General features: G+C 46.2%; 1 protein-coding gene across 6 annotated transcripts in view; it reads right to left on the bottom strand.

Annotated features, from left to right (window-relative positions):
• Positions 1-18445, bottom strand: part of LOC143943247 (protein-L-isoaspartate(D-aspartate) O-methyltransferase-like) — a 325651-nt gene that overhangs the window by 129110 nt on the left and 178096 nt on the right. For all 6 annotated transcript variants that reach the window (XM_077464889.1, XM_077464891.1, XM_077464885.1 and 3 more), the window contains one exon: positions 18220-18340. In XM_077464889.1, the coding sequence (XP_077321015.1) occupies positions 18220-18340 (121 nt within the window). The remainder of the gene's footprint in view (positions 1-18219; positions 18341-18445) is intronic.

Here is an 18445-nt window from a genome sequence, read left to right as displayed (position 1 = left end):
TACAGCGATCAGCAGACACAGCCTCCAGATACAAAGGGAAGAGACCTACAGACATCCAGGGCACATCCAGCGCAGTCCCCACCCCAGGTGAGAGCCCCCCCAGGGAGCCCATCTGTGGCACACACACCGCTCAGCAGCCCATGCAGCATCCCCCACAGGGAAGGGGGGAGGGACGATAGGGACAGGGAGAGAAGAGAGGGAGATGAGGGTCCCCCGAATCAACCTCCCAGGGAATGCCCAGCTGCTCAGCCCCACCAAGGCAGGGAGAGCTGTACTTACCAGTCCTGACGAGATGGGGAACATTCCATTACAGACCCACTCTCCGATCAGTACGGGGTGGCTGCTGGTCCGGCACACTGTGACACAGACATCAGTAGCCCAGTCATATATGTGCCTCGAGGCATTATGCCCACCGGCTGCCCCTGGAGCTGGGGGGCATGCCGAGGCAGACCCAGCGAGGAGCTCTGGTCTGCACACGCTCACTGGCCAGGCTGGGGAGACTACAAGGATAAGGGTATCCAGCCTGTCACCTAGCCGGCTGTTGATAGCAGATCACAGAATCTTTAATCTTGCGCAAAAGCCAACTTCTGCAGAAAAAATCCAGGGACCGACGGGCCTGCAGGGTTCCTAGGTCCTTCTCCTTCACTAGGCAAAAAAAAAACTGAAGCTGCAGGAGGCAAGCTGGGGGGTTGTTACCTAAGGCACCGCCCCTTGTGAGGAACTATAAAGTTCTAGTTTTGTTAGAACATGTTAGCATGTTCTGCCTAGTCCTCTCCTGAAGGTGGTGTAACAACCCGATGGTCTAAGAAAGGAGCTGTGTCAGTAGGTAAACGTAAGAGAAAGGAGGATTATAACACGGCATTAAAAGAAGAATTATGAACAAAACGCTGTGACAGGGGATTATTCGAATAAAATAATAGAATAGGGAACAGACACATACATTAAATAATAACCATAATGAACAACAGTAATGTTGAGTGTGCTGCAATTGTGTGTCTGTTTCTCTACATATATATGCACATACCTGCATACACATATACGCATATATATGTCCCTAAATCCATGTACGATACACAAGGCTGGCTATTATGAAACTAGAAAACATTAAAGTGGATGTAAACCACATTGTTGCAGCTGCTGCAAAAAAAAACACGTTTCGCCCCTCCTCCAGGGTGTTATCTAAGAACCTGGAGGAGGGGCGAAACACGTTGACGTGATTTCCGGCCAACGCTAACCAGTGACGCCATTTCCTGCCTCCGTGGTGCGAACGCTGAACCAGCGGCAATTGCATTGACGTTTTTCTGAATGTTTGCTTGCATCTCTGGTCCTGTAAGTAGCACCGTAGCGCGCGATATTATATATAGTTTGACGAAGCTTCACCACATGTGTTTTTCCTCTTTTTTTTTACCGGGGGAGTGTGGCATTCTTTTCCATCAAATATTCACTGAAGGGGTTTGGAACTTGTTTATCATCTGTGGAGCTGATGCTTGGATAAAAATTGAGGACTCCTCTTTGGTGAGTGTTGTCTCCTAAGGGGGATACACATTTTTCCGCATATATATTTTTTTGCGCTTTATGATTTTTTTGGGATTTGCACCAATGAATTTTGTTATGAACTTTGGGAATTTCACTAATCCAGTGGGGTTTCCGAATGCCGCGTACACACGAACGGAATTTTCATCAGAAAAAACTCTGATGGTTTTCCCGACTGAATTCCGCTCAAGCTGTCTTGCCTACACACGGTCACACCAAATTCCGATCGTTTAGAATGCAGTGACGTACAACACGTACGACGGAACTAGAAAATAGGATTTTTTGTACTCACCGCAAAATCCGTTTCTCTGTAATTTACCGACCGACACAGCTTCTCTCTAACAAAATGGGTTGTTAGCCCTATCACTAGGAGATATTAGGCAAAGTTGTAATACACTCTAATAGAACTCTTAGTTCCGCACAGGGGGGCGGTCCCTCAGGCTACAATCCCCCACACTCTGCACCAGCAGCTGTCATGGTTATGCAGTGATCTTCCTGTTTGCTTACCTCCCCTCATGTGTTCAGACTAAGAGGCCAGCCACTTCCACCTCGTGGTTTTTATAACCTGTCCTCTAAGCATGGCTCCACCCCAGGCCCTATCAGGGAACCTTTATTAACCTGTGCACTGCAAGCTAACAGGGCTGATCAACCATTGTGTATTCCTTTGTGTGTTCAGCTTCCTGTTTCCTGCCGTGTGCTCTTCTGTTGCTCCGTTACCGACTTTGGCGTGTCTTTGACTATCCCGGTTTGCCTGTGATCCTGACCTTTTGGAGTGTCCCTGTCTATTTCTGTCTGCTTGTGGCCCCGACCTTCGCTTTGTCCCTCACCATCCCTATCCCCCTGTTGCCTACTGTGGGTGTGAGCTGGGGGACCCTGGGGGTCGCGACCTGGAGCCAGTTGCAGCCAAGTCCATCCTCACCCCTCGAGGCTCTGGTGAACACCTGCTGGCTCTTAGACTCCACGCCCCAGGGAATCTTACGCTCTAACCCCGGTGGGACCTGTCTCCCGTCCGCAGCAGTCAGCCGTAGGGTCCACAACCTTGCGGTGCACTCCTGATCCCTTCGGGGTGTATCTGTCACCTCGCCTCAAGGTGACCTGACAGTTTGATCACCCATGGACCCGGCTGACATGCCGCTTCCTGCGGATGATCCATTGCAGAGCTTAGTTCGCAGACTTGAGACCCAAGAATCGCCTCAGACCCAGGTGATGCGATTCCTTCAAGATCTGGCTTCCCGCTTCGAGCAGCTACAGGCCTCCTTGGGAACCCCGAACCTGCAGCCTCAAGTACAGTCAGCAGCTGCACCTATCGCACCAGTCGCATCCACGCATGCATTATTACTGCCAGCTCCGTCCCGTTTCTCTGGGGACTCCAAGGCTTGCAGGGGGTTCCTTAGCCAGTGCACAATTCATTTTGAACTTCAGCCCCAAAACTTCATGTCCGATCGGGCAAAAGTAGCATATATCATATCCCTCCTGTCCGGCGAGGCGCTAGCTTGGGCTGCCCCTCTGTGGGAACTGAATGATCCAGTGGTTTCTAGCCTGTCTGATTTCTTGAAACTTTTTCGGAATATCTTCGAGGAACCGGGTCGTGTCTCCTCAGCGGCTAGCGCTCTTCTACGTCTCCGTCAAGAGTCCGCGTCTGTGGGACAGTATGCTCTTCAGTTCCGTATCCTCACAGCTGAATTGAGCTGGAATAATGAGGCCCTAGTTGCAACCTTTTTACATGGCCTCTCTGATAGAGTGAAGGATGAATTAGCAGGAAGATCCCTTCCTGCTGATCTGGACAGTGTCATCACCTTGTGTAACCAGATCGATATTCGCTTTCAGGAGAGGGCCCTGGAAAAAAAGACGCCAGCACTCCCCGTTCATTAGGCAGCCTGAGCCCCCAGTCCCTTCTCTTCGATCCGAGGAGCACCCCCTGCCTACCGAGGAACCTATGCAGTTGGGCTGGACTAAGTCATCTCCCGAAGAACGTGCTAGGCGCAGAACTCTGGGCCTATGCTTCTGATGTGGGGCCAAAGGTCATTTCCGTGACACTTGTTCTCTTCGTCTGGAAAAACGCTCAGGGCTAATACATCTGGAAGGTGGGGTATTAGACCCTGAAATATCACCTTCACGTCTTCTCCTTTCTGTGTTGCTTCATGTCGGTGCTTCCTCTCTTTCGGTCTCAGCACATCTGGATTCCGGAGCCGCTACCAATTTCATGGATTGGGAAACTGCATCCTCCATGAGACTTACCCTTTTGCCCCTTACAACACCATTGGTGGTCTTGGCGATTGATGGCACGGTTCTCCCAGGGGGCCCTATCCGCTTTCAGACTCTTCCTGTTAAGATGTCAGTAGGGACACTCCCCTAGGAGTGGATATCCTTCCTTGTCTTACCTAAGGCTTCATCTCCTATCATATTAGGTCTTCCTTGGTTACGGCTCCATTCTCCACACATTGACTGGTCTGCTGGACAGATCCTGGCTTGGGGTTCCTCCTGTTCCTCTTCCTGCCTACTCAAGGGTACCCCAAAGGAGAAACTTCCTGTTACCACCATCCCAGTATCGTCTGCTCTTCCCGCTGTATATAGCGATCTCTGGGATGCGTCCTGCAATAGTCGGACTGATGCACTCTCTAGGTCATGTGGTACTCTGGATGAGGGGCCCACCTATGAACCTGAGTCGATCATTCACTCCAGTTCACATAATCATTTACCTTTGCCTGTCCCTAATCTCCCTTGGACGCACAGCCAGGCTAACTTGTCTGCAAGTTCCACAGTTGCTATGCCCTGTGATGTGATTGAGATGGTCGCTACACCTGACAATACTATTCAGTCGACCTCTGCACCAGTTATGCCAGTCCAGCCCATGCCCAATGAGCTTCCTGCTTCTTGTTTAGCACCTTCGGTGACCTGGCCTCACCCTACTGCTACTATGTCCGTTCAAACCCGTTTAAGAGGCTCAATCCATCCTTTGGATAGAATACTTCATTCGGCCAGGAGGGGGTTTTCAATCTTTTTCTCAGGGTTCTCTGCATTCTGTTGGTGTTGCAGCTATCCAGCTTGACTCTTGTGACATGTCACCTTCTAACCAACCTGACCTCAGGGATCCACTGACCTCTGCCCAGTCTGGTGGTCCTGGTATGGATGCCCAGCTCATCTTTAAGGGTGTGGGCGACCCTGCTCAGACTCCTGATCTTCTCATGCCCTTACCTATTCCTAAAAAGCCTTTAGTCCTCAAGTTCTCTCGTCCTCTCCCTACCTCTGCTTTGGTCTCTGAGGATAATCTAAAATACGAGGTTAGTCAAGTTTTGGATTCCCGGCTCCGTAAAGGCACTCTTCAGTACCTTGTGCTTTGGAAAGGGTTGGGTCCTGAGGAGAGGTCTTGGATCACTGCATCTGAGGTCTTTGCTCCTCGTCTGTTGAGGAGGTTCCATCTGGAGTTTCCCTTTAAGCCTGGACCCAGGCGGGGGAGGGGAAGGCCTCGTAAGAGGGAGGGTACTGTCATGGTTATGCAGTGATCTTCCTGTTTGCTTACCTCCCCTCATGTGTTCAGACTAAGAGGCCAGCCACTTCCACCTGGTGGTTTTTATAACCTCTCCTCTAAGCATGGCTCCACCCCAGGCCCTATCAGAGAACCTTTATTAACCTGTGCACTGCAAGCCAACAGGGTTGATCAACCATTGTGTATTCCTTTTTTTTTTTTTGTGTGTTCAGCTTCCGGTTTCCTGCCGCGTGCTCTTCTGTTGTTCCGTTACCGACTTTGGCGTGTCTTTGATTATCCCTGTTTGCCTGTGATACTGACCTTTTGACGTGTCCCTGTCTATTTCTGTCTGCTTGTGACCCCGACCTTGGCTTTGTCCCTCACCATCCCTATCCTCCTGTTGCCTACTGTGGGTGTGAGCTGGGGGACCCTGGGGGTCGCGACCTGGAGCCAGTTGCAGCCAAGTCCATCCTCACCACTCGAGGCTCTGGTGAACACCTGCTGGCTCTTAGACTCCGCACCCCGGGGAATCTTACGCTCCAACCCCCGTGGGACCTGTCTCCCGTCCGCAGCAGTCAGCCATAGGGTCCACAACCTTGCGGTGCACTCCTGATCCCTTCGGTGTGCATCTGTCACCTCGCCTCAAGGTGACCTCACAGCAGCCTCAGTACGTCAAAACAAGCAGTATAACAAAGAGAAAAAGGAGGGGCGGGTGCTGTGTCAGTCGGTGAATTACAGAGGAAAGGAATTTATGGTGAGTACAAAAAATCCTATTTTCTCTTCTATTCACCGACCGACACAGCTCCTCTCTGTAACCAAATGGGACGTCCCCAAGCAGTGCCAAATGAGGGTGGGAAAAAAACAGCATAAAACTTCATCCACCATGGCAAGTAGGAACTAGTGAAACTATACCCACACAAAAAAAACACCACGCACAACAGGGTACCCTAAACAGGAGTGATCCCCAAGACCGCAGCGAATGTGGAAGTAATGCAAACAGTGCATTAACGTAACAGTACTGTGTTTTTAATCGAAAAACCAGGAAAAAACATGGATTGCATAGTCAATTGCAACTACACGGGCCGCCTGCAAAACTTTACGGCCAAAACAGGCATCAGCCGATGCACTGACGTCTAACTTGTAGAACTTGGTAAACGTATGGACAGGCGACCAGGTCGCCGCTTTACACACCTGAGCGACAGACGCTTGGTGTCGGAAAGCCCAAGATGTTCCTATTGCCCTTGTGGAGTGGGCCATGACCGGAAAGGGGGGCACATGCCCCTTCAAGACATAGTCTTGTACTACAATCTGTCTGATCCACCTGGAAATGGTGGCCGACGAGACCGCCATGCCTTTCTTTGGACCAGCCACCGTAACAAACAGTAAGCCTGACTTCCGAAAGGGAGCCATGGCAGACAAATACACCTTCAGAGCCCTAACCACATCTAGAGTGTGAAGGGCCACCTCCTTAGAGTGCTTCGGCTTAGGATACAGAGATGGTAATAAAATGTCCTCATTGATATGAAAAGCCAAGACCCCATTCGGTAGAAAAAGGACGGTTGCGGACGCAACACCACCTTATCCCTGTGGATAACCAGATAGGGCGACTTGCAGGACAAGGCTGCCAGTTCCAAAACCCTCCTGGCCGATGTGATGGCCACTAGGAAGACCACTTTCTGGGAAAGGGTCAACAAGGGAATCTCCCTGATATTTCAAACAGCGGTCTTTGAAGCGCCAACAACACCAGGTTCAAATCCCAGGGGGGTAACTGTAGACGCACCGGAGGGACTACGTGTCGTACCCCCTGGACAAAAGGTACTCACTAAAGAGTGCGATGCCAGGGGTCATTGAAAAAAAGACAGCTAAGGCTGAAATTTGTCCTTTGATGGTGCTTAATGCCAATCTCTGGTCAATCCCTTGCTGGAGAAAAAGCAGGATCCTGGATATGACAAAGGAGCGCAGATGCCATCCTTTCTCCTCACACATGGAGATTTCGGTGCCCTCAACATAGTTGGAATCACCGAGTCCGACAGACCCCGGATCCGCAACACTTAGCTCTCAATAGCCATGCCGTTAAAGCCAGTATGGTAAAGCAGGATGGAGAATTGGACCTTGAGATAGGAGGTCCTCTCGCAACGGCAGTCGCCAGGGAGCGTCTGCCAGACGCACCAGGTCTGCGTACCAAGGACGCTGAGGCCACAAAGTGATTGAGGGCTTTTAAGTCCAAGATTGGAAGTACCCCTTCCTTTTTGGGAACCATAAACAGATTTTAGTAGAATCCCTGCAAGCGTTCCGAGTCCGGAACCGGTACAATCACCCCACAATTCAGCAAATCCCTTACTGCCCCCAACAGGGCCTCCTGGCGAACCAGGGATACCTGTATGCTGGAGGGGAAGAATCTGTTGGGCGGCCAAGAGAGAAACTCTATCTTGTAGCCTGTGGAAATCAGATCGCAGACCCATTGGTTGGATAACTGGGAGGACCACCGGGCTGCAAACTCCCGAAGGTTTGCCCCCACCCAAGACATGGGTAGGGGCAAACCTTCATGTGGTAGCACTTTTGTTCGCAAGCTTATTAGGCTTGCGGTTCCAGGGACATTTTTTGACCGTCCCTGGGCGTCCTGTCGGGCTGGGGACGTTTTTTTTCGAAGCTTCTGTCGGATGAAAAAGACGTTTGTGAGCGGAAAAAGAGGGCCCTTGCCTACGGCGTGGCTCCTTAGCTTTCCTGACCTGTGGGAGCAGTGTACTCCGACCAGAATTTTAGGCAAATTAGGTGCCCCAGCACCACAGCTGACACTGAAGCTCTGGATAACAGGGGGAGAGTATCCAGGGCCGCGTCACATATGTACTTAAGGCCTTGCACTAGTTGGTCTGCTAGTTCAACGCAGACAGGGGTAGCCTGTTGCTCTCCCAATTCATGGTGCAAAAGTTTTGCCCACTCAGTCAGTGTCTGCGACACAAGTGCAGATGCCAGTACAGGTCGCACGGCTGACCCCACAACCGTAAACAAGGAACGAGCCACAGCCTCGGCCTTCTTTTCCGTGGGTTCCTTGAATGCAGGAGTCCCCTCAACCGGGATCGTGGTTACTTTATTTAACCTGGATACTGGGGGGTCCACGACCGAAGGAGCCGATCATTTCTTTAGAAGGCTTTCCTCAAAGGGGTAACACACCGCTATGTATTTGGGGACCGAAAAGGTCTGTTGCGGGCGACCCCATTCCTTATAAATGAACCTGTCAAAATAAGTCAGATACGGGAATACCTTAGGGGAACGTGCTGGGTTGCGGGACCCAAAAGGGACTGGTACATCAGCAGAGGGATCCGCTGGCTCCTGAATCTTCAGGGTATCACGCACAGCTGTGATAAGTGCTCCAACAAGCGCTTTGTTGTGTATGGACCCGGACTCATCCTCACTGTCTGGACGGTCCTGGTCAGCGTCATCTGACAAGATAGAGCAGGGGTCACCGGCCTCAGCAAGACCCGAGTCTGTGTCAGAGCTCTCCCCAGAGGACAGGAGGGGGCAGGGGGCGCTTTTTAGCACCTTTCTTCCCATGCACCGCCTCCATCTTGGCAACGAACTAATTGAGGACCGCCGTCAGGGTGTCCATGGGGACTGCGCCATCAACAGCTGATCCGGTTGCAATTGCCTGGATTTTGGGGGAAGAAACACCAGTTTCTGAAGCCATGCTGACCCTACCCTGTCTGCCACCCGAAGGGGACTTAGGACAGTGTCAGTCCCACCCTCCTTGCTGCCGCTGACTGAGGGGTTCTAACCGACCGGACTCACCGCCCTGAGGAGTTCCACGCGGTTTACAGCAGTGCCTGTAGACCCCTAACGCTCCCAGATGCAGAGGAACCAAAACTGTGTCGGTGGCAGTCCGTCAGAGCAATCTGAAAAACGTGCTCAGACTACATAGAAGGCTGTCTCAGCGCTCAGTAATGACAAACAGGAAGCTGAGGGCACATGAATCTGCTGCTAGAGCACAAAAACGTGGTCCGGCTTAAAGAAAATGCCTGCCAGTGTCCTGAATAGGGATTCACCAGGAAAATGGCTGCTTGAAGCATGCTGTTCTTTGCCCACACTAAAAATGGCCGCCAACCAGCGCCATGAGAGACAGACACAAACATGTGGCAGACACCGCGCTGCACCGACACACAGGCAAACCTCACAGGCACCTCCCGGGAGTTTAAGCACTCAGGATCCAGGCACCCCCAGTCAGCCAGAACCCAGGTAAGAGCCCAGGTGCACACACACACCGCTCAGTACCCATGCACAGTTCCCTCGTGAGGGGGGGGGGGAAGGAGGGGAGATAGGGACAGGGGAGAGAAAAGAGAGGGGGGTGAGGGGGCCGCCGAATCGACCTCCCAGGGAATGCCCAGCTGCTCAACCCTGCCGAGACAGGGAGAGCTGTACTTACCAGTCCTGAAGAGCTGGGAGACATTCCATTGTAGACCAACTGCTGATCAGTACAGGGAAGGTTACTGGCCCAGCATACTGTGACGCAGACATCAGTAGCCCTGTCATATGTATGCCCCAGAGCATAAAGCTCACGACCACCTCTGGAGCTGAGGTATGTCGTGGCCTGCCGAGCCATAGCTGCGACCTGCACACGCTCGATGGCCGGACTGGGAAGACTAAAAGGATAAGTGAACCAGCCTGTCACCCAGCCGGCTGTTGATAGAAGATCACAGGATCGTTCATCTTGCGCAAAAAGTCAAGCTTCTGCATCAAAAAAACATGGACCTATGGGCCCACAGGGTTCCTTTGTCTATCTCCTTCACCAGGCAAAATAAAACTGAGGCTGCTGGTGTAGAGTGTGGGGGATTGTAGCCTGAGGGACCGCCCCCCCGGGGCGGAATTAAGAGTTCTGAAGTGTTGTATTACAACTTTGCCTAGTATCTCCTAGTGATAGGGCTAACAACCCATTTTGCTACAGAGAGGAGCTGTGTCGGTCGGTGAATATAAGAGAAAAAGAAATTTCATTAGCCAGTAGCCAATAGCTTCCGTCTCATAGTTGAATCTGAGCATGCGTGATTTTTGGCACGTCGGAATTGCATACACACGATCGGAATTTCTGATAGAACATTTTTCTGTCTGGAAAATTGAGAACATGCTATCAATTTTGGGCTGGCAGAAATTCGGACAGCTAAATTCCGATGGAGCATACACATGGTCGCATTTTCTGATGAAAAGTTCTCATCTGTCTTTTTCTGGCCGGAATTCCGATCGTGTGTACGCAACATAAGGGAGATATATATATTTTTTCTTTTTACACCTTATGAATTTGCACCAATGAGTTTTAGCTATCAATGTTGGCAATTTTACTAATTGTAATGTGAAAAACAGTGCAGCGCTTGACTGTTTTTCACATTTCTGTTATTTAGACCTAGTATCTGGTTTTTTGTGCTTAGCTGCTATTTTTCTTAAATTGATTTCTTCCATATCAACTAATTTTTTACCAAGCGCAAGTTTTACTTTTTGAATTTTACTAATTGTATTTGGACATTCGTCCACTGTATGTGTATGTATGTTGGTTTACTTGCTAGTGCTGCTTTCATATGTTCAAAGTAAAATGATTGAGCCGGCAACTCTGCAGAACAACTGATGCCTTTGGCAACAGCCTTAGTCGTAGCATGCTATGACTAAGGCTGTTGGTGAAATGTGTAGCACGCGTAGCTTGCCAAAACATGTCAGCTCGTAGCATGCTATAACTAAGCCTGTTGCAGAAACGTATAGCATGCTACGACTAAGGCTGTTGCCGAAACACGCCAGCTGTTCTGCTGGTCACTTCATGTAACCATTAAAATCGCTATATGGCCTACAGATTTGCTGGCTCAATCCTTTTACTTGTTGGAGAATTGAGGAATGAGAGAGGTATGAGAAGACTGAGACCAGGCAATCAAATCGTCATCCACATCAACATTCCATAGGTCAAAGATCCTGAATAGCCGTTGGTCAGTAGATGTATCTAGTAAGGGATGGTTATAAGGGGAATCAATATCTACAATGATGGATTTGTTGGCCTTTATCCTAAGTGTATCCTAAGGGTCAAATTCCAAATTTATTGAGATCCTTAAACATCCGGTCCAGATCCTGAAACATTGGGCATGGCGGAAGGGGGAAATTTAATTCCCCCGGGCCAACAGTCACGTTTCCTGTTCATTCAGGCTCAGAGAGGACAAACTGTAGATTTTAAAAGTTTCTGCAATTTGTCCGAACGTATTGTGTCTGGATTTGTGTTCTCCCCCTCTCCTACCTCTTCTTCGTGCTTTATTTTTATTGGGCTGGATTGGGGGGTTTGAACTAAAAAAGAAAAAGGTAGGGAACCTCCAAAACTGACTGTAAGCATATCTGTCTGGATGATAGTCTGCTGACTGGAATAAGAAGAGGTAGCTTCTGAAGGACTGCAAAAGCTACCAGGATTGAGCAGTTTGGTACTTATAAGATCCTCATGAGTTGTGATCTTCAGTAATACCCAACAGTAGTGTTGTCTATATGGGAAGAGATATTGGGACCAGAAGATGTGACCAATGTAGGGGGACTGGATTGTTTGGTTTCTGCATGGTTGAGCTGAATAGAAATGGGATTTGGGGCAATGGGTTTGGATTTGGGGGGGGGGGGGTGAAAAGGGTAAGTGAGATCTTGTGGTGGTAGAGTATGGGGATGCAGAGGGACATGGCTCTTAGAGAAATTGGTGTATGGGTGAAAACTATTAGGATTATGATTGGTCCTGGTGATGGGTTAAGATCCTGGGGGAATAAGTTGTGGGGGAGGAAATGAGAGTAACTATCTTTTACAATGGAATACTTTTCTGAATACACCTTATTTGGTTTCAATCATAAAGTCCTCTTTTTTGGTGTGTTTGAATGTTTTTAACCATTCCACCGGTAAAAGGGGATGAGTGGAATGCAATTCATTGATGTTACTCTCAATTTTTTGATGGTGGGTCTGGTATCGTCTCTCTCTATGGGTGGTTAAGATATGGATCCATTTCTGTGTGCAGAACTCCACAACACCTTCCCACTCCATGTGGAGGTCTGCATCCAGAAATGAGCATCCCTTGAGGATTAGTAATCCTTATGGGGTAATTTTGGATTGAATAAGCTTTAAAAAGAAGCAGTCCCACCACTGGTGGTTAGCCGAGATTGTAAGGTCTTTGATGCATCTTATGTTGCACGTACCTCTGTATTTGGCATCAGACCAAGTATGGGAGTGTAGAGTGGGAGAAAAAGAATTGGGCGGAAACCTAGTGTATACCTGGTCTAACGTGCAGTGTTTGAAATGCTCCATTTGGTGTATGATGTCCATCTTGTACATGAAAGAGTGGAAAGTCCGACAACAAATGTCCGATGGAGCATACATACGGTCGGACTTTCAGCCAACATGCTCACATCCAACATTTCCCGTCCTAAAATCCGATCGTGTGTACGCAGCATTAGTTATATGTTATTTTAGAAACATATATCTAACAAGAATAGCTCTACAAAGAATGCAGAGTATTAAAAAGTGATAATAAGAAGTGTTTATTAGGGTAACACAGGTCAATAAAAAGTAAATATCAATCCAGACGTGTGTTTTTACCAATCTGCTGCACATATATTAGTTTCTAGTAAGAGCAATAACAAATACATAAGGAAAGATGGCACAAGGATTGGAGAATACACGTTATAAGAGGAGGGGCATATAATTGGAAACAATCAAAAATTGGAAACAAGAATAATTATGTAAAATTTAAAAAAATCTTATTAAAAAGATGGTATTAAAAAGAGTCCCAGTAAGTTCATAATTCCAATGGATTACTGTAAAGGCACTAGCGGCAGCTCCCTTGGGAGTGAAGCAGTCTCTGGAAAACAATGTAAAAAGGACAAGGTGCACCAGACTAAGTGCAGTATGAAAGGAAAGAAATGTACTAAAATATCAGCCAAATGGCTACTCACATAATGTCTGTTAATTCAGAATTATTAGCCCTTGTATACACGGTCATAAATTCCGACCACCAAATCCGTTGGATTTTTTCAGACGGATTTTGTCGGACAAAGTTGTCGGAAAATCCGATCGTTCAAAATGTGATGATGTTCGTTCGTAATGGCGGGACTACGTTCAGGCTAGTAGCCAATAGCCTTGGTCTCCTAATTTGATCCGAGCATGCATGGCACTTTGCCCGATTGGAATTTTCTACAAACGATCGGACAAACTCCGATCAGATCATGTTGTCCGAAAATGTTCTATCCAGCTCTCAAACTTTGTTGGTGGGACATTCCGATGGAAAAAGTCAGATGGAGCCCACACACAGTCGGATTGTTCGACAACAACACGGTCCGATCGGACATTTTCCGTCGGAATGTCCGACCATGTGTACAAGGGCTAACTTCCCTACACGTAGGAGTCCTCAAAACAGTGGATCTCTCTAGCAGATCCCCTCCTCAATGCACAAAATAGAATTTATTCTTCAGGCAACCACTTTCTGTTTGGAACACAACTATTTCCTTTTTGACAGTGATTACCATCTTCAAAAACAAGGCACAGCTGTGGGGGCTAATTTTTCCCCCAGTTATGCAAATTTAACTATGCGGCTGTGGGAGACCAGGTTTATTTGGGACAATAACCCCATTGCGGCAGACCTGGTCTTCTACGGCCGCTATATTGATGACATCATTTGGGACGGCTCCTTGAGTTCAGTCCAAGTATTTGTCACTAATTGTAATTCAAATAACTTTGGCCTATCCTTTACTACAGTGGTAGACCCCATGTCTATGTTTTTTGGAACTAGAGCTTTTTCACAACTCATCCATAACAGCTAAAAATTATACTAAACCCACGGCTGGGAACTAATTCTGCACTATTCCAGTTGTCACCATCCCGGGTGGGTCCGTAACATCCCTAAGAGCCAATTCCATCACCTGAGGCACAATTGCACAAGACTGCAACAGAGCATTACCATGAAGAAAACATTTCTAGACAAGGGCTACCCCTTCAACCTGATTGATGAAGCATGCTCTTTATACCCAACAGAGAGCATGCCCATCTTGACCAAAAAGACCCCTGAATCTGTCACCACATTCATTACACAATATCATGCCAACCATAGAAAAATGGAAAACGTTTTTTAAAAACACTGATCCATTTTAAACCAGGACCCTCATCTTACTACGTCCCTGTCCACATTATTCAAGTTTGCATATCGAAAGGCGCTGAGCGTGAAAAGTAAAATCGCGCCTAGCAAAATTAGATCCCAGGGCAAAACTACTAAAACAACTTACTTTAATTTCATTAGTAGGCATGTTTCATTGCAAAAAGACTGTGTCTCACTTTTATACATGCTCCCGTGGTAAAAAAACATTTACTGCCAACAGTAGAATGTTTACCAACAACTCATTTTATAACTGTTCTACAACACGTTGTGTACTGGCTATCCTGCCCATGCAGCATGTTCTACATTGGTAGAACGATCAGGGCCCTGCGAACTAGGTTCGGGGAGCACCAACGGTCAGTCCAAGAAGGTAACCGCCAATATAGTGTCTCGCGTCATTTTGCTGCCCATCATCAAAAAGCCATTGTTGATCTCCATGTATTGATCATTGATTGCATACCAGTATACACCAGCCAAAAAGTTTCAACGCCTGTGTAAACAGAAAACTTATGGATTTAGACACAGACACACAATTGCAACACACTCGACATGGCTGTTGTTCATTATGATTATTATTTAATGGATGTGTCTGTCCCCTATTCTATTATTTTATTTGAATAATCCCCATCGCATAATTTTGTTTTGACTCATCCTTTCCTTTTTATGCCATGTTATGAGCCTCCTTTTTTCATGGTATAATCCTTTTCATGATGTGTTATAACCTCCTATAATAATCTTCAACTACTTATTATTATTACCTCTAACGTTTTGCACATACTGGTCCATCCATCTTTCTTTTTCATTTTTTATTAAGGAACCTGTATTAAGGCAATTGGCGATTCTCTCTCGGCATATTTAAGTATTGGTTCCTTTAAATCTATCAGGAAAACATTATGTATTGCGATGTCCCATTGGCTCGAGCCTGGGCGAGCCAATATAAATAAGACTGAAAGCTCCAGTAACCAATTAGATCTGAGGAAAATGCGGAAGCTTTAAAAACGCGTCATCTAACACGTCCTGCCGTCACTTCCAGTTTCCAGACTTCCCCAAGTGCGTTCCCACGTTGGTTTGTACATCGTGAGGAAGGAACCAGAATGGCTTTCCCAAACCTCCTGTCACACCACTGCAGCCCATTGGGACACTATTTTGGACTCAGTTCCAGAGTCCTACAGTGACCACGGATATTCTTTGAAGTTACATGGCCGTTTTTAACAGACATTATGTGAGTAACCATTTGGCTGATATTTTCACACATTTCTTTCCTTTCACGCGCACCTTGTCCCCTTTTACACTTTCAATCCCAAACCCTATATCGTTTATAAAGATATTAAAAAGTAAGTGTACCTTAACACTAGGAAGACCAAGGAATTAATGGATTTTAGGAAGAGCAAGACTGACAGGGTTCCAATCTATATCAGAGGAGAATTGGTGGAGAGAGCTCCTGTTTTTAAGCATTAATATTTCAGAAAATGTATCCTGACCATTGAACATGATAGCTGTTATCAAGAAGTCTCAGCAACATTTGTATTTCCTAAGATTTCTTAGGAAAAATTACATAGGGAAACACATCTTGAAGTCCTTCTATCGTTCCTCCATTGAAAGCATGCTGACATATTGCAATTTAACGTGGTATCCCAACTAAACATTAGCAGAAAAAGCTTCCCTTCAGAAATATAAAGGTGAGGACAAACAAACAGATTCAAGGAAAGTTTCTTTCCAAGAGCTTTCAAGGCCCTAAGTGGTAATTTGGAAAAATTATATTTTACTGTAGGTGACTTGGCTTGCTGCTGCAGCGGGGGGTTCCTTTTAAGTTTTTTGTATGGGGGTAACATTGTCTACATATGTGCACGTTGAGGATGTTATATGTTTACATATGCGTGGAGCTTTTATAGAATTTCTTTGTAAAATGACAATAAAGTACTTAAGGGGACTGGATGTTCAGCTGTGAGAAGTGAGGAACAAGGTAAAATATACAGTAAAACTGCCTGTTTTCCTCCTAGATTAAAACAACCTTTTAAAAATTTCCGTGTAGGGGAAGCCCCCACACCTGCAAACTAAACTTCACTCATCTCCCTTTTCCACATATCACAAAAAATTATATTTTCAAATTTTGTTATAAGAAAAATCCAATAACCTCAATTTTTCTCATACATTTAGGCCAAAATTCAGCCACAAGTCTGGTAAAAAAATGTCAACAAGCGTATATTTATTGGCTTGTTATAGCGTCTACAAACTAGGGTACGTTTTCTGGAATTGATGCAGCTTTAAGTTTATGACTGCCCATCTCATTTCTTGAGGTGCTAAAATGGCAGGGCAGTAAACCCCCCCCCCCCCCAAATTAACCCCATTTTAAAAAGTAGACATCCCAAGAAAATTGCTGAAAGGCATGTTGAGCACATTGAATATTTAATTTTTTTGTCCCGTGATTGAATAATGACAAAAAAATATATATATTTTTTTACAAAAAGTTGTCACTAAATGATATATTGCACACACATGCCATGGTTATATGTGGAATTGCACCCCCAAAATACATTTAGCTGCTTCTACCCAGTACGTGGATTCCACATGTGTGGGACTTTCTGGGAGCCTAGCCGTGTACGGGCCCCGAAATCCAAGCACCGCCTTCAGGATTTCTAAGGGTGTAAATTTTTGATTTCACTCAATACCTATCACAGTTTTGAAGGCCATAAAATGCCAAGATGGCAAAACACCACCCCCCCCCCCCCTCCCCAACTGAACCCATTTTGGAAAGTAGACAACCCAAGCTATTTGCTGAGAGGCATGTTGAGTCCATGGAATATTTTATATTTTGCCACAAGTTGTGGGAAAATTACAAACTTTTTGATTTCACTCCTCACTACTTATCACAGTTTTGGAGGCCATGGAATGCCCAGATGGCACAACCCCACCCCCTCCCTCCTGAAATTACCCTAATTTGGAAAGTAGAGAAAAAAAAAAAAAAAAGGATCTGTCTTTTTTCCGCAAGCTGTGTCAAAATATAAAATATTCCATAGACTCGACATGCTTCTCAGCAATTAGCTTGGGGTATCCACTTTCCAGAATGGGGTAATTTGGGGGGGGGGGGGGGGGTTGACTGTTCTGGCATTTTATACACAACATTTAGAAGCTTATGTCACACATCGCCCACTCTTCTAACCACTTGAAGACAAGGCCCTTTCTAACACTTTTTTTTTTGCATGAAAAAATATATATTTTTTGCAAGAAAATTACCCCCAAACATTATATATTTTTTTAAAGAAAATGCCCTACAGATTAAAATGGTGGGTGTTTTTTTTCCCCACACAGTATTTGTGCAGCGATATTTCAAACACATTTTTTTTTTAAACATACTTTTTTTATTTTAATGCACTAAAACACACTATATTGCCCAAGAGTCAGTACAGGAATGCAGATTGAATGTACCATGGGATATGTAGTCTTTAGGAATCAAAAGTAAACCAAGGGAATGAGCAGAGGAGAATCCAGAAAGTTGTGGAAATAGGATGGTCAGGTGACAGGCAGCAGTCACCACATGAAAGGAGATTTTTCAAGAAAGTTTATATTGGATTGTCAAAAATAACTATTGTTTGTATTGTTAATAAAATGCTGCTGTTATAAAATGAGTGTATGCTGTGACTATAGATCTCCTTTAAAGAGGAACTGCAGTCTGTTCACATAATTTGTAATAAAAACATCTTTGCCATTCTGAAAATTACCTCAAACCACTTTGCAGGTTATTTTATATATATACTGTGATTCTGTACTTGACAAATATGCTGCAGAAATCTCCCTCCACTGAGTCTGGCTGCAACCGTTTTAACTGTGGGCAGCTGAAGCTGCTGCCTGTTCACTTCCTGGATTTACACGTATACAACTCCAGCTCTCATTGGCCCTCTTAGGACTCATCCCCCCTCCTTTCCTGGAAAACTCTCATGAGAGTGAGAGCTGTGCATGATGTCATAAGTCTAGTCTTTTTACCAGACAAGAAACACAAAGTGGGCTGTATACGGTATCCAAAGTTAAAACAAAGATGAAAAAATGACTGAAGTTCTGCTATACAGTAAGTTAATTGCAAACATAAGCTCACCTATGAATTTAATGCGTCCAGAGCTCAGTAATGTTGGATCATCTTTTTTGACATTCTCAGTTGCATCATGGACAAGTTGATCAATATGGTCAATGCCAATAACTTTTCCTGTGGGGCCTACCTAAGAAGAAAGAACATTTATCAAATGGCTGTCTACGACTAGATTTTTGTGGTAACTTTGTTTTGTGCATCTTAAACGTGGATTGAGACACTTCTAATAACTTTT

Source organism: Lithobates pipiens, unplaced genomic scaffold (assembly GCF_037356315.1).
Source record: "Lithobates pipiens isolate NorthernLeopardFrog02 unplaced genomic scaffold, aLitPip1_a1.2 Scaffold_30, whole genome shotgun sequence".
NCBI classification, from domain to species: domain Eukaryota; kingdom Metazoa; phylum Chordata; class Amphibia; order Anura; family Ranidae; genus Lithobates; species Lithobates pipiens.
The sequence above is the reverse complement of the archived record's forward strand: the minus strand, read 5'-3'. Positions and strand labels throughout refer to the sequence as shown.